General features: G+C 34.7%; 1 protein-coding gene across 1 annotated transcript; it reads left to right on the forward strand.

Annotated features, from left to right (window-relative positions):
* The first annotated feature begins 9,740 nt into the window (after positions 1 to 9,740).
* LOC145045886 (uncharacterized) lies at positions 9,741 to 11,379 on the forward strand. The gene is made up of 2 exons (XM_078994176.1): positions 9,741 to 9,774; positions 10,457 to 11,379. The coding sequence occupies exons 1-2, from the start codon at positions 9,741 to 9,743 to the stop codon at positions 11,377 to 11,379; spliced, it is 957 nt and encodes a 318-aa protein (XP_078850302.1).
* The last annotated feature ends 6,575 nt before the right edge of the window (positions 11,380 to 17,954 follow it).

Here is a 17,954-nt window from a genome sequence, read left to right on the forward strand (position 1 = left end):
TTTTCTGATAAAATTCCGTTCGTTCTAAAAAAATAATAGTTGATGTTATATAACCCCTTTGTTAATTTTGCTGCATAAACCTTGAGAAAAAAACATAATCGATTCTTCTTTTTTTATGTTTTAACACATCTACTCTCTAATCTACTCTCTAATAATAGACTCCTAAAAATGCTACATGGCATTTTTCTATAACTCTACTTTCCACGTGTCATCTTTGTGTAAACTTTTTATTTCGTTTTCCCGCCTACCTTTGGTCATCCTTAATCCTGTATCTCCTAAACTTTAGCCTTTTTGTTTGGAAACCAAATCAAATCTATCAATTTGAAATTCAAAAGATAAATATCTCATCTCATCGACACCTCTCCTACACCATTACTGGCTTTCTTCTCCTCCACTAATATCGGTGTCATTTACCTTCTTCTCTACCACCAACACCATCGCCGCTTTGCCTAAGTGTCGTTGCTCTACCTCCTTAATATCTCTCTCTTAACTTATTATGATCAACAATATCAGTAATATTCTCTCTCTCTCTCTCTCTCTCTCTCTCTGTGTGTGTAGTTTTCACATCTTCTTTATTGTTGCAAGGATCCCCAACCTCTGTCATTAAAACGCCACCGTCAATGATAACACTACACCATCCTCGCGCCTCATTGCCACCCACCATCCACCTTACCCTAAATCGCCGCTTTATTGGTCACCATCTTCAAGGTCTGTCTCAATTGCCTTAAGCGAACCCTAAGTTACTAAGGTGAGACTATTAGGTATTTGTTTTTTGACTTTATGCTAATGATGTAATTGTGGGTTTCCGAATTTTTAAGGTTTGTGATTCTGAATCAAATCTGCCTTTTTCAGTAGAAGAATATGTTCCCATTTTTCGTCTCTGATATGTTTTTATCCTTTTATTTAGGATTTTTTTTACCTTTGCTGATTTAAGATTGAATGTAATCCTTTTGTTATGATTTTCATATTATCTGTCATTCATTTGGTTCTTGCTATGGTTTGGTGATCTAATGGATATTCAGGTGTATGATGAACAATAATTTCACATAAGGATGCCTGCTTTTGAAATGCCAAATACTCTTCTCCATCTCCATCTCTGTTATTAAATCCTTAATTGTAGTTGTATATGATTCATCTGTAATTAAGTATCATGATCTTAATATTTCTTGGTGTTTTATCTTTGATGGAATCGTGGATCTTAAGTTAACAAAATTTCAATTTTTGTTGAATAAAATTGTAATGGAAGTCCAAGCCCAAGTCTTTTCAGTTTCATTTACTGAACTATCTTTTTCTTTCGGTTGAATTTACTGAAAAACCCTTCTTTTTACAAAACTTATCCTTTAATAATTTAACAGATATGTACCAAAGTTTGAAGCTAAATAATTAAAGTAATATATGTCCTTTTGACTTTTTCAGTTCAAAGTTTTTGAATTTAAATTAAGAAGATATATCTAATAAATTATTAATATGAGTCTTTTTGTATTGGTACTGTCTAAGTTAAAGTTTAATAATATGCTTAATAATCATCTTAATACCAGGACTTGAAGATCACACCGATAATAAAGCTCATAAATCATATATGTTTGTCCTCAAAAGCCAACTATTTACATGTCACCATTTTAGCTAATGCTTAAATATAAACAGTGTTATATTAAACTCAATTATATTTGCAACTAGGATAGATGTACTAATTTTGCTATTTTAAGTGTAGATGTAGCTAGCTAGAACCATACTAATGTGGTTGTTTTGGTTTTTCATTTGAAAAAAAGCACAATAACTTGATGCAAAAGGTACAGAGTAAATGATGTTTTACAAGGGTGAAGGGGTATTTTGGTTATATTCTTATTTGGAAGATTTGCATATTTAATTTATGTTTGCTTATTCATGTTTGCTAATGGATACTGCTATAATAAAAGCAAGAATGTTATTTTAGGATGTTTAGAAGATGACGTCAGTTGCATTTTTACTTTAAGGATGCATGGGTATTTTGGTCATAAGTTTTTAGTTTAAATTGAAAAGGTTCCTTGACAACTTTGTTCTTGATAACAAGCGCTAAGAGAGAACAGGGGTGTAAGAAGGAGAAAGCAACAATGACACTTGGTCCATGTATTCAATCTTTTCTTTTCTAATTTTTTCTTTTTTTATTTTGCTAAATACATATATTTTCCATTGATTTATTCTCTTACAATTCTGTCAAGAACAAAATGTTATAAGTTTGACTAATAAGAATGGACATCTGCTGATTCTTTGTTCATTTATTCTCTTATACTTTTATAAAAAAAAAAAAAAAAAAAAAAGGAGTCACCTCCATGGCGTCATTGTGTAAGGTTTCTTGATTGACGTTCATTGCTTTATCTATGTAAGTTGTTATGGTACTAAAATGGAAGATAGGTCCAATCCTAAGTTCATTTTTATGTTTTGTAGGTTCAACCAAAAACAAGTTTTGGTAGTAGATCGAGATATGACATGTGAAGATCACATGTCACAAAGATGCAACTGTACAATCCGGAAAACATCATTTTAAAAATCCTTAATGTTTAGTCTTTATTTTATATTTCTTTTAATCAACCTTGTAATTTTGATGAATCGTATTGTTGAAAAAGATGAAATCATCAAAGTGGCTTCTCTTGACCAGAATTATCAAAATATATTGAGCGTACAACCATCAAGTTTACGTCCCTAGAAAACTTTTGATCATATTTTGGATCCCAAACTTGAAAAAATTTGCTCCCCCATATAATTTGTTTCAGTTTTATATTATTTGCAATAAAAAGGCATTCATCTTAGAGGCTTATCGAGTGTAGAGAATCCAAAATGTGGTATGTGGTCGATTATAAATTATGTGCACTTTTGAACATACTTTACTAATGTTTTTAGAATTTAGATATCAATGAATAGTAGAGTTGTACTTGAATTAAGTATCATTAATTTTTCACTTATTCCAATTAAATATTTTTTATAATCAATTCGTGTGGTAAATGAATTATAACTTAATTAGATTAAATATTTTTTTTATAATCAGCCCGTGTGGTACACGGGTTATAACCTAGTAGAGTAATATAATATACCTTTATAAAGCGTGAAATAATTAAAAGTTAAACCCCCACGCTTTAAAGCACGAAAAACATGCAAAAATAAATAAATAAAAATCAATTTCTATGTGAAGTATCAAAAAGACACATTTTAAAGTACCAAAATGAACTAGTTCCATAAGTCATTCTTCTGCATTCATGCATCCACATACCTCATTTAAATATATAATGTATTTTAATTATTCCACTGTTTTTTAGATGCTGATTTGTTTAGATTATTTTTAATAAGTTTATTTTGAAGAAAATATTCTATAATTAAGAATTAAGAAACCATAATATTTATATCTACTTCTCGAATAGCACAAGTGTGTCTTCCTCATCTTTGTTCCCTTTCCCTCTTGGAAAACTCAACGTGTTCCCTTCCACCCTTTCACTAACAAACACAACATCGATGGATATTAAGGATCAGAAACATGGGTGGCTGAAAAGAAAAAGAAACCTTACCATTCATATGTTTGATCCAAAATAATAACACCAGTTACAGGAACTTGGACCTTGTATGATGTGAAAAATCTTTGGATATGTCATATATGAGGAACATACTGTTTCAAAGCCTCACAATCTCACAATTGTTGAACAATAAGATAATTTAAGGAAAACACAAGCAATGGCCCAAAAATGAGAATACATATATATGTAAGACTTTACACAAAGACAAATAAATTCCTTATATGTAAGACTTTACTCCATGATACATGAAGAAGATGGATGCGGCTCGACAGTCCAGCCAAATTCCCCTAAACTGTCAACATTGAATTGCTGGTTAATTGAAGTAGCCAAAAGAAGAATGCGGATAGTTATAGCAATAATCTAGTGCTAGGAATCCTAGCCCTGTAGCTGATGGAAATCTAGACCGAAATAGCCCCGTCAAAGAATTTGTGGTACCATCGATGCACCTGTCTACTGCTTTGCTGCATTAAGGGTGTGTTGCGTTGACGAATCTACCCCTGCTCAAAGCCTCCCATGATATCGACTTTTCATCATAGATCGGTTTGCTTGTGCTAGCTTGGGATACTCCAAGTTTCAAAGGAAAGACTAATTCTAAATTAGACATCTCGTAGATGTTAAAAATCATTGTTGCTTATGTTCCTTGGAAAAATATCTTACAATTACCGACTATTTCAACATTTGCTATCGAATGGCTTGAAATCTTCAAACTACCACTTATTTGTTTTGTTTAAAATAGGTGTTGTTGTTGAATACTTGGCGAACTCTTGCACAGTTAAATCCTCTATCATTAAGGTGTTGTTTGATTTTCTGAAGCAAAAATTCATGAAGTCTGCGGACCACCTCTGCAACCTCTGCAGTAGAAGAGGTAGACCAAACGGGTGCAGACTGTAATAAGAAGCGTGTTTGTTTTTTTAACATTTGCATACTGCTGCAGATATTAAAAAATCAAAATAAACTAATTTTATAAATCAAAAATAGTTTTTTAATACGGAAAATTTAATAATGTATAACATTTCGACAAGAAATAATGATAATTCAGTAAAAAATAATGATATTTCAACAAAAAAAAAATAAAGATATCTAGTAAAAAATAATTATATTTTCATCAAAAATTATCATTATTCAATATAAAAAAAACGAAAAAAATTCAACAAAGATAAACAAAAAAAACGAAAAAAAAAAAGTGAAATAAAATTTGAACAACATATAATAAAAAACTCAGCAAGAAAAAAGAAGAAGAAGAGGTTGGAAAAGGCACTACAAGTGTTGCGCCAAACAGAGCATACGTAGAGATTTTTGACTCTGAAGACTTCTAAAAAACAAACAACTGCCAGATGAAAAGTGTCGCGCGTGTGCTGCGTCGCGCAGCAATAAAAGGTCTGAAGAGGTTTTTTTCCAAAAAACAAACAACACCTAAGTACGGTTGATTTTCCCACTCTACGATAGGATGCCCCTTTGTTTAGTTGTACTGTAACTCTAGTTTTATTTTTCTTTCTTATATAATATCTATATCCCGCTGTTAAAAAAAATGAAAATTCAATAATTGAATTGGGATGTTGGAATTAGAAGAGTGAGGACTTCTCTTTGTGTTCCAAAATCTTGTATTATGAAACAGTTTTGTTGTGTATTATGGAGATATACATGTGGCACTCCTAGTCCTTACTCAATGAATGATAAATTAGCGAATGAGATTTATGTGACATGGTAGATTGGTTAGGCAGCTCCGTAGGAGGATTGCAGTGGTGTCACTGAGGGCATCCACGGTGCATTGAACTCCATAGAGTTCAATGGATTGCCACATCATCTTTTTACAATCAATACAACTCTATTATTTTTTTCCTACAATGCATTGAACTTTACAAAGTTCAATAGAATATTACAAAATGTAATTTATAGTAGATATTTAAGAATTAAAAACTTTTCTTTTTCCTATTGAAGAGTTCAATGGTCATTGAACTCCAAATCCATTAAATGCCAAGGTGGCATCTCACAATGATAGAGTTTCATCCATTGAATGACACGTAGACTTGACATCTCATTCAACTCTCCCATTGAACTCACCATTGTGGATGCTCTGAGGAAGAATGAGCGTTGTGAGTTTGGAAATAAATCACTCTCTTCAATATCTATTAATTTAAATTAGGGGCATAATTGTCAACTAACTATAAAATTTTGTGGATGAATAACAAAATGTCTTGGAAATATCAGCACACTTTTCTCTAAGCTTCGGCCGAAACCTTTTATAATGGTATTTTGTGATGGGGTAAACATGTTAAAGTAACTTCATCTGTTATACCCACCACTAAACATATAGTGGTGGGTGCCACATTATCACAAAATTCAACGATTAAACCCATGGGATACCCACCATTATATTCTTCTTATTTTTTATTTTTAAATTAAAAAATATATTTTTTTAATTAATTAAAATCTAGAGAGAGGTGGAGAGGGATAGAGAGACATGGAGAGAGAAAAAAATTTATTGAATTTTGTTGTTCGTTCTCCCCACCACATTTGATCACGAATTTTTCCACCACTAGTCACTAGTAAGAGTATGGGATGGTGTTCATATTTTTTTGTTCGTAACCACATAGACCACAAACATATTCGTTATGAGCATACTGAAAGGCCTAATAGACAAAACCAATAAGAATGATAAAATGTTAGAGATTAGTAAGTTTATTAAAAAGTTTTAAAAAAATCTCATCTTCAATGGTAAAATGTTTTTCAATTTTTTTTTAAGGAGTAAAAAAAAACTTTTGAAAAATCAACTATCAAAGATGCTTTATATGACTAACCTTAAAAAAAACTTATTTATTTTCTGCTACTTTTTGCTACGTTATTTATACCAACTTTTATTTAATAAAAATATTTTAATATCAATACTTTCCAATGGTTAATTAGTCTTTTAAAGTCTTTTTTCTGGATTTAACTAATTTATCTTTTATATAGGTTAAATATTTTATTTTATTAAGCCCTTTATATTGTTTATAATGTATCATTGTCTTGGTATTTTTTCTGAAACTATAAAAGATTAAAAACTACAAACTGATAAAATATTATGTAATCAAAATGTATTATAATATTTGATATTTTTTAATTTTGAAAATTACTCTCAAATTCCAGGGTAAATTACACGGATGATCCTTGTGGTTTAGAGTCGTGTTTGGTCATTAATAACTTTTTTTTAACTTGAATTGTCCCTATTAGACTGGAAGGAGTGAGAGGGATAGTTCCCTCACTTTTGGTGGGTCATACTCTTCTATCCCTCACTCTCCTTTTCCTCACCTAAAAGCCAAGGAGTGGGAGGGAAGCCCTTCCCTCACTTTTTTTTTATAATTTTTAAATTAATATCAAACATAAAATTTAATTAAAAATAAAAAGCATTTCATTAAGTAAAATAAAAATTACATTAACCCTAAATTTAAATAAGTAGAAAAAAAAACCTAAAAAAAATCAAACAAATTACAACATAGTAAAAAATATTAATTAATATCTTAATTTTATTTAAACCTAGATACGTCACTCGGAATCATCGTCTTCGTCCTCGCCTAGATCATTTGCATCATTCTCCCCAGCGTCACTCTCATCATCGTAATCTTCACTCTCGACGAACATATCAGAATCCTCGTCTGATTCGTCAAACAAATCATCATCGTAAGATAACTCTTGCAGGGGCTGAACATAAGCCCGATAAATGTGCTCCACCAAATCAGCACGAAGGACCTGATGAAGGTCGCGATTGTGTACTTCTCTTCTGTTCATCCTATACTCTTGTGTACCAACGGCTACTCCTTCGACATTTGGCAAAACTTCATTTTCATTATATCGGCATATCGCTCTTCCTTCGTCTTCAAGAATCGTATTATGCAATATGATACATGCATACATTACGTGTTGTAACCTTTTCACCTCATATAACCTTGCCCCGACCGTTAGTACTTGCCAACGTCTCTTAAGTACACCAAATGCTCGCTCCACATCCTTCCTAGCTAACTCTTACGCCTCTTTAAACTTTTTCCTTTTCGGGTCGTTAGGACATGTAAACGATTTCACAAAACAGACAAAGGAGGATATATACCGTCAGTAAGATAGTATCCACGCTTATATGCTACCCCATTTGCTTGAAAAGGTACATCGTGTGACTTTCCAAGGTAGATATCGTTGAATACAGGCGACTGGTCTAGCACGTTAATGTCATTGTTTGCACCAACTGGACCAAAGAATGCATGTCATATCCAAAGATCATGTGATGCGATAGACTCTAGAATAATCGTCGGCTCTTTGTGGTCGCCTCTCATGTACTGACCACGCCATGTGTTGGGGCATAATGACCAACTCCAATGCATGCAATCGATACTACCTAGCATTCCAGGGAATCCATGTTTGCCTTCATGTACCGTATACAATTGGTGGATATCGTTGATAGTTGGTTTGCGCAAATATCGTTGCTCGTAAACCAAACAGATCGCTTTGCAAAACTTGTACACAGAGTCCCTTACGGTACGCTCTGACATTCTAAAATACTCGTTCCATTTGTCTGCGCTCATGCCATATGCTAGCTGATGAATTAAAGTCGTGCATTTTTGAATGGGAGATAAACCTTTTTTTTCCCTTGCATCCATTTTCCATTGGAAATATGGAAAACGGCCTTCCAAATCGCCAACAATATGTAAAAATAGTTCCTTCCTCATCCGGAATCGACGTCGAAACTTTACAGCGTAGACGACGTCATCTGCAAAATAATCTTCTATAAGACGATCGTGTCCGTTTTCGTGATTTCTACGTAACGGCGGCTTTCTTAGGTTAGGTCGTGCACGTGATGTTTCACCAAGTCGGTTTTGATAGTATGCAACCGTTTTCGCCATGACGGAACCGATAAACTTAGCCTCCTCTACTGCCGTCGAATCGGATGATGAAGATGATGACATTTTGAGTAATATTTTTAAGAAATAAATATAGAAAAATACAGATTATGGTTTTAAAAAATGATAGAATGTGTGACTATTTATAGATTAAGAAAAGGAAAGGAAAAAAGAAAATAATATATATATATATATATATATATATATATATATATATATATATTAACGGCTGTATAAAAAAGAAAAAAAAAGTTGCATAGCCAATAGTTGGAAGAGAGAGAGAGCGGGACTCTCTCCCCCCGCTCCATTCCCGCGGTTCCTTTCCCGCACCCACGGTGCGGTGTACACAGGTGCGGGATCGGTCCCGCTTCTTCCCCGCTGAACCACTCCGTCCGGCCTTATATGTTTTTGTTGCAAGGTTGGTCCTTATCCGTTCTAAAAAGATTGATTTATCCTTACTAATTTTTTTACTTTTTTTAAATTATCCTTACTAATTTTGTTGGAATAATTTTTTTTAACATCATGCTCGAATACATTTTTTAACATTTACTCATTTAGTATGTTTATGTTTGGGTAAATGGCACAAAAAACACTCTTTATATACAGAAATTCAATTTTGACACCGTGTTTTTTTTGTGTTAATTTTGACACTGTGTTTTTTAATTTGTTACAATTTTGACCACTTGACCGGTTAACCAGGTTACATGCTGACGTGGCATTATGAAGTGTCAGTTTTGATGACGTGGCATGTTGACATGATATGCTGATGTGTCAAAATTGAATTTTTTTTTTCTTACAAAAAATACTAAGTTTTCATTATTTTTTTCGATTTTGACACTAAGTTTAATATAGATTAGTGTCAAAATCGAAAAAAAGTGAAAACTTAGTGTTTTTTGTGGAAAAAATCAATTTTGACACGTCAACATATCATCTCAGCATGTCACATCATCAAAAACTGATACGTCATCATGCCACGTCAACATGTAACCTGGTTAACCGGTCAAGTAGTCAGAATTGTAACAAATTGGAAAACACATTGTCAAAATTGACACACAAAAAAAAACAAAACGGTATCAAAATCGAATTTCTGTGTAAAAATAGTGTTGTTTTGTGCCATTTACACTTTATGTTTGTTAAAGGATTGCATGGCTACTGTAATTATAATTCGTAACCTAATACACTTTTAATCATGTATTTATTTTTCTTTTATCTGGTTATATAATTATTATTTTTTTAATTTAAATATTTAACTATATAACATATATAAGGTTGTATAATTATTATTGTTGTAAGCTTTTTTTATAAAAAAAAAAGTGTAAAAAGTTTGTTAAACATGAATAGGATTAATATAGATTATGTGGACATAGGTTAAGCTGAGACCGCCTCACAACCTTATCGAGAGCGACCAGGTCATTTCACATTGGATTTAAATGTACTGTTTTCGAGTTATTTTTTGTTTTTACAAGTTTTGTGCATTTTTAATTTTTATAGATTTCAATTAGCCTATGTATAACCTAACACCCGTTTCGAATTCTGATTATCATATGTATTCCAATTAGCCTATCTATATTAATCATATTCAAGTTTAACAAACCTTTTTACACTTTTTTTTTACAAAAAATGTTTATAAAAACATTACAAAAATAATAGGGAAATATTCAAAAAAGTCTTAAACTTTTGGGAAAAGTTACACTTTTGTCCCAACATTTTTTTTGAACAAAAAAAACCAGTAAATCGGGTACATCGAACATTTTGGCCCTATGTTACCGGCAACCCTCATTTAACCGGTTAAATTAGCTTATGTGGCAAGGAGTTGCATACGTGGGTTTAATCGATCTTATTTACACATATGCATACACAATACAACTTACCTCTCTCATTTCACTTTCTCCCTCCCCCTCAGTAAACTAGGGTTTTTTACCCCCCGTGCAGTTGAAATCATGGATGACATCCATGATTTTGATACAATATATGTGGAGCTGGATGCATACTTCAAAAAGAAACAAGCTTCCTGATGCAAAGACGAATTTCTCAATATTCTATGTGAAGAAGTCGATTACCAGGCAGTAGATGATGCTCAAACTGAAAATGATGCTCAAACTGGAAACGATACTCAAAGTGGAATCACTAAAGAAGAATTATATGAAGATTATCTGGAAGGTAGTAACGAGGAAGGTAGTGATGAGGAATTTGAGTATTCCACCCAAAATCTAAAGGTGAAATGGAACAAAACGAGACCAATGCTTGGTGAAAGGTATGAATCCCCACATGAAATGAAATTCTATTTAACCAACTATGTTGTTAGTAAGGGTTTTCAAATCCGTTTCAAAAAATATGATAGTGTTAGACTAGTGGCAATATGTGGAAGTGATCCAGAGAAGTTTCCATTTGTGGTTAGGGCTTCTTGGATGAGTACTGAAAGGTCTTTCCAAGTCAAAAGGATGATAGACATTCATAAATGTGTTAGGAATTTTAACAATTCAAGGCCTATGGATCCTACCTCGTTAGCTAGGAAATTTGTGAATGGGTTTATTAGGAAACCTAATTTAAAATGTAAAGAGATGCAGGTAATTATACAAAGTAAATTTCATTGCAAAATTTCATGGTCAAAGTTTTATAGATTAAGGATGAGGGCACTGTCATTAATTCATGGTTATTTGAGTGACCACTACGTTAGAGTTTGGGATTATGGGCATGAGCTACTGAGATCCAATCCAGACAGCACAGTTAGGATTACAGTTGCTGTAAACCCTGATAATACCACAACATTTCATAGATTCTACATTTGCTTTAACGCAATAAGAGAGGGGTGGAAAAGGGCATGTCGTAGGGTAATAGGATTGGATGGTTCTTTTTTGAAGGGACAGTGTAAGGGTGAATTGTTAATTGCAATAGGTACGGATGCCAATAATCAGGTGTATCCTATAGCTTGGGCAGTTGTTGATGTGGAGAACAAGAACAACTGGAAATAGTTCCTGGATTTGGTTAATGATGATCTTGGATTGTAGGGTGGAAAGGGTGTGTGTGTAATCAGTGACCAACAAAAGTTGTTGATCTCGCCTAACTTGGGCCTCGCCCCTGACCTGCTACTGATGAGTCATGGGACCCCCGTCCACACTCATGCTGATAGTGAGATACAGGCTCCCGCCCACACTCACTTATCTCCTATCTCGGGCCCACCCCTGCTCTGTTACTAATGAGATATGGAACCCCGTCTATACTCAACTTGTGATGAGATGCGAGACCTTGCCCACACTCACCTCTCTACTAGGCACATACAAGTATCACACAGACAACAAGTATAACGAGCATACTAACATTCCTCGGGCTTACCCCGACATCAAACCTTGGTCCGGAAACATACTACCAACACATGCAAGAATAACAAAGACCTCTAGCATACTAACATACCTCGGGCCTTGCCCGACATCGGATCGTAATCTGGAACACATATCATAATAATGCCTAGGGATAACCCCTTGATCTTCCTACTATACATCAACATAAGGGGCTGACATTGTGGGCGTAGACCCATGCACACAATGAGGAGACTCACCTTGCACTGCTGAAGTCCTGCTAAAAACTCCTCTGGCTGCTAACTGGAACTTCCCGAACTACTGATCATTCGGCTTCCCGAGCTATCAATACCAAAATAACACTTAGTCCAAATCAATAACCCTTCATAGGGTAGAATGACCATTCTACCCCTAACATTCCTCGGGCTTACCCCGACATCGAACCTTGGTCCGGAAACATACTACCAACACATGCAAGAATCACAAATACCTCTAGCATACTAACATACCTCGGGCCTTTCCCGACATCGGATCGTAATCCGGAACACATATCATAATAATGCCTAGGGATAACCCCTTGGTCTTCCTACTATACATCAACATAATGGGCTGACATTGTGGGCGTATACCCATGCACACAATGAGGAGAATCACCTTGCACTGCTGAAGTCCTGCTAAAAACTCCTCTGGCTGCTAACTGGAACTTCCCGAACTACTGATCATTCGGCTTCCCGAGCTATCAATACCAAAATAACACTTAGTCCAAATCAATAACCCTTCATAGGGTAGAATGACCATTCTACCCCTAGGCCATCTTGGTCTATAACTAAGGACCAAACCATAATGAAAAGTCCCAACACTGGGTGAGCTTCCCAAGCCTACTAGTGGCCCACTAATGGCCCAATTTGCTAAATTGGACTCAATCCCTCTAATAGGCCTTACTATAAGCCCAAACATCTTCTTGACCCACCTCATATGACTTCTGCTGGCCCACTAAGGTCCAAAGTCCAAAGCATGGCCCAATCTAAGGCCCAAAATCACGAAGCCCGAACTGACAGAGTACGCGGGGCGTACATTCATGTACGCTGATCGTACTAGCCAATGGTGTGTACGCTGGGCATGCCTGCATGTACGCTACAAACATAGATCCAAGTCCTTTTCTATGTCTTAATCCACAAAGTCACTGACATGGTGACTTAACTTGGCCCAAACAAGCCCAAACTCCCAAAAATGATATTCATTTTCCATAAAGAGGCCTAGATCTCATGCATAAACCCATTAAGTCATTCAAGATGGAGATTTTACTGCTTAATGGAGCCTTTTAGCTCTAAGGGTGGCAACCCTAAGCTCACGAATGAGATTTCATTACAAAGGTCCATTCTTGGGACCAAAATAACTCCAAAACCACACTACACTAGATCTAAGCATTCTTAAGTAAAGTTATGAACTTTATACCTCAAAGAGTTCCAAATGATGATGCTATTACAGATCTATAGGCTCCAACTTCCCAAGTTCTTACTTGCCAACTTCCTCTTTTCTTCTTCTAAGCTTACACCACTAAAATGAGCTTCTTGAAGTCAAAATCACCCAAGGATGAGGAGATGAGGCATTCTATGGTTTCTTTGAGGTTGGGAGACAGATAAGGAGGCTAGGTTTTGATCCATTTTTGTTGGATTAGTGTCTAAGTCCATAACTATTTTGGTATGTACGTGACCCGATGGTGCATGGTCCTTTTGGGTTGCCTTCACCAAAGCAACTTGATAGGATGAATTATGGAGATAAAGGATTAAATATGATTTATTAATATATTATGAGAATAACATATTAAAGGAGAAATCATATTGTTTAATTAATATTAATCAATAATTAATTGGTAATTAGTTTTGTGACTAAAAGAGATTAATTAAACTTAAAGGATTGGAATTGTAATTATAAGATAATTGCAATTTGGGCTATGGATTGCCTTATATTAAGGGGTGGACGAATTCTATGGGGAAACCCATGAGGAAATCGTCCAAGGCCTTAAGGAAAGGAGTCCATGGATTGCTTAGGGCTTAAGCATCCAAATTAGGGTTTTCTTATTAGATAACCCTAATAACCTCACTAAATATAGAACCCTTAAGGCTCAAAAACGTGGGGAACTTCTCTTCTAGGGTTAGAACACGTTTTGGGCAGCCTCCATCCTCTCTCCTCTTCATCCTCTTGCTCTTGGTGTTTGTGAACCATTAGAGGAGTGACATTTGTGACTCTAAGCTTTCTAAAGTCAATGCAAAGAGGAATTGGGATTGTTATTGCTACATAACAATCAAGGTAATATCTTAAACCTAATTATATGTTAATATCGTTTTCCATATGTTAGAATTAGGGTTTATAGTCTTGGATAACTTGCATGTACAATAGAGAAACCTAGATCCAAGCATTAGGGTTTGTATGAGCACATAGGATGTTCTTATGACCAAAACCCATCAATTTTGTTCTTTATATAGCAGCTCACCCTAAAAGTTAGGGTTTCTGGACATTGGACGTACGCTGAGCGTACGCCAAAAACACCCGCGACCTTATGACCTTATATGTTGGGCATACTCTTGCACTGGCCACCTTGCATGCGTGGTCCTTTCTTGCCATCTTTCTCCATTAAGGACGAATATTGCCAATAACTTCAAAGTGCTATAACTCCTTCGTTCCAAGTCCGTTTCCGACGAACTTTATATCCACGAAAAGGTGGCGAGAAGCCCTACGCTTCTAGCAATACACCCGACCCCAAACCTCTCAAATAAAAACTTCAAGACCCATAAAAGATCAAAATACCCCTAGCATGGGCCTCTGAAATCCATAAACAAACATTTTCAGAACAGGATGTTACATATTATTTGAAACAAACTCATTTATTTTACTTTATATGCACTAAAACCGAATGAGTTAAATTACAAACAAATTTACGATAGTTTCGTCGTTCGTAGTCTATGCCCTGAATTTCAGGATGTCACAATTATAATTTATAAATTGATATTTTGATCGGTACATGATAATATTCAAATAATTATCAAATTAAACATATATTAAAATTAAATGAGTTGGTGGGTTGAAAACGGTTTGATAATTTTTACCCAACTCAACTTATTTAATTAAATGAGTTAAGCGGGTTGACCCATTTAATTTAAATGGGTTGAAAATCTCAACCTAACCTGCTAATTTTGGATTGGGTTCGGGTTGGGTCAATTTTTGTCAACTCTATCTCGTATCTCAGATTCGTCGGATTTCAAAGAGATGGAGGTGGACCTGGGTTCTGAACGGATCTATTCTTCCTTCTTGCTCCGACGATGGCGGCTCTGCTGATCTAAATTCAGTAGCTCCAAGAAAAAGATGAAAAAGAAGGAGACAAATTGGTAGAATGGATCTGGGAAAAAGGGAGGCGGAAGGGGTGCATTTTGGTGTGTTTGGTGAAGATTTTTTTTTAATAAAAAATAATAAGGTAAATAAAAGAAATTTTTTAAAAACTATTAAGGGTAAAATAATCATTTTATGTCCATAGGGACAACCCAAGTGAAAAAATAATAAAATAAAGACAGTCAAAATTAATATTTAAAAATAAAAACTGAACGTGAATTTTAACACAAGGACGAATCGTGTAATATACTCTAACACCTCGTTCCCAATTTCAATTTAACGAGAGAAAGGAAGAGAAATAGTGGAAATGAAAAGAAAATAAAAGAAATTGGTGTTCCCAACTTTCATTAAAGAAGGGAAGTGGAGGGAAATGGGAGGATTACTTTTCCTCCTAACTTTCCTTCCGATTTAGGAGGATTTGAAAAGAAAGAACAAAATGATTCATTTTCTTTCCACTTCTTTCCAACTCGGAACACAAAAGAAAATTTTGTTTTTCTTTCCTTTCTCTTCTTTTCTCTCTTGAATTTCTTTTCTCTTCTCTTCTTTTCTTTTGTTAAACTCGGGAACGAGGCGTAAGGGAATTTTAAACACGAGGACGATTCTTGTAATTTACTCTAACATTTACTCCTCTTTTTAACAAAAAGAGTAAATTACACCGTTGGTCCCTCGTGCACATGCCAGAAAGCATGTTTAGTCTCTATTTCCAAAATTTAACTTGTGCAGTCCCTCGTTGTTATTTATCTTGCACGGTTAGTCCCTATGCACGTTAACTCTTAAATCTTTCCGTTTAAGCTACCCACGTGCCTTGCACGCAGGGGCATTTTCATCTTTTCAGGGTTTGTGTCCATTCTTAACGTCGTTACACCTTAAATCTTATAAAACACTGCAACCCTCTTTTCCTCTGCTATCCTCTCGTTCGTCTCTTCCCCTCGTTCGATCGATTTCTTCCAAATAGATAACAATGATCGGTATTAAATGCAATTGTGGAGCCACTGTAGTGATTCGTACATCTTATAGCAAAAGAAACCCTATGAAACTATATTATGCTTGTACAATAAAGGTAAGGTTAATGATTTCAATTTCGTTCTTCATCTTCTCTAATTTTGCCCTAATTCTTCATCTACTTTAATTGGTTCAGGGACCATTATGCAAGTTCATAGGATGGGTGAATGATTATGATCAGGACTGTGATTGTACGGCGTTTAGGATGAAACTTGAAGAACAAAATTGCAAATTGAAGCTTTACCTAGTTATTAGTTGTTTTTTTTTTGTTTCAGTCCTTATATATAAAGTGTAGGTTTAGTAATGAAATAGTTAGTATTTTGGTATGTGTATTTTGTAATGTTATTTGTATTAACAAAAAAACTTAAAATTTAGTTACAATATGTTGTGTAATCATAATGTGGTGTTATCAGTTGGTGTTCAAATTTAATGAAAATGTGGTATTTGCAACATATGCAATATACCATTCAATATATGTAGCATCCAATATAACAATAAAAAAAGGACAAAAATTAAAATATCCAAGATAACCATTGACCATTAACATAAAGGGACATCCAAAATAACAACATAGTGTTATGGCATACAAATAGTTATCCTAGACAACAACAAAGTATCAAAATACAAAATATAACAACAAAGTAACATGGCAATAAATGCCTAACAGAAACATAGCTATCCTTCATGATCATGATACCAAACTACAAATTCTCAAAGCATGGGGCTTTTTCCTTTGTTCCCAACTTCATTTTGTACACCACCACTGCTACCTGCTGCACCTTCTCCTGTTGTATTCCCTGTTGCACCTTCTCCTGTTCCATTCCCAGTCTATGATTGTCCCTTGCAGCTCCTTCCATTATGGCCCACATTTCCACATTTTGTGCATATTACAGATTTCCATGTTATGGACACTCCATCATCTTATGTTGCAGATCTTCTTCTTTTTTTTGGTCTGCCAATAGGGACACAATACTTTGGTGGTTTCAACTTGGTAGGACATGTGCTTTTTTCCCACAAAAACCTCCCATTAATAGGTTCAACTTTGAAGACATACATTTCTTTCCAAGTCTTGAGCCAATAAGTTGGGTGTACCCATGTCTCAGGTATTCCAACATTTTCATTGTTGAGCCTCATATCCCATATAGTTGCTATACAATGTTTGCAGGGTATGCCTGTTAGTTCCCACCTATTACATGAACAAGTTTGTTGGTCCATATTAACCACATACTAATTAGTATCTTCACTTGTAACCTGGTACTTCCCATCGCCACAGAACACTGCCCTACATTGTACTGCCCTTTCTTTAATTTTTTCAAGGGTCTTAGTGGCTGTAGGAGTTAATGGGCCATTAGCTTTGTCAATTTCTTTTTGAACCATGATAATTTTCCTCATGATATACTCCCTAATAAACTCCAAGCAACTGATAATTGGCTTATCACGACCCTTCACTATCTTGCTATTCAAACTCTCACACATATTATTTAACAAAGCATCACAATGTGCCATCCCTAATAAAACACAACTGTATTAGATTATTTTTAAAAATTATACACTTATAAACATAATATTATATACCTGAGAAGTGGGATCTGGACCAGTGCTTAGGTGGAATAGAATTAAGTCAGTCATATGCTTCACTATTAAGTTTCTTTAGTTCTTCCATAGCACTGTTGAATTGTGGTATGGTGGTACATGTTGCACATGTCCAAAGACAACCCTTGAATTCATTGCCCCTCCATTTACGTTTCATGTTCTCATGAAGATGCCTTAGGCAATATCTATGCTCTGCTGTTGGGAAAAGTTTCTCAAGTGCTGGCAATAACCCCTAAAACATCAAAAGAGTGAAGTTGCTTATTGAATTG

The sequence above is a fragment of the Lactuca saligna genome, chromosome 5 (genome assembly GCF_052625555.1).
Source record: "Lactuca saligna cultivar CGN05327 chromosome 5, ASM5262555v1, whole genome shotgun sequence".
NCBI lineage: Eukaryota > Viridiplantae > Streptophyta > Magnoliopsida > Asterales > Asteraceae > Lactuca > Lactuca saligna.

Bases quoted from the DNA above. Each gene is read 5' to 3' on its own strand.
- LOC145045886 (XM_078994176.1), top strand. From the start codon at position 9,741: ATGAATAGGATTAATATAGATTATGTGGACATAG. The intron at 9,775-10,456 runs GTTAAGCTGAGA...TTCTATGTGAAG, and splicing joins TATAGATTATGTGGACATAG to AAGTCGATTACCAGGCAGTA.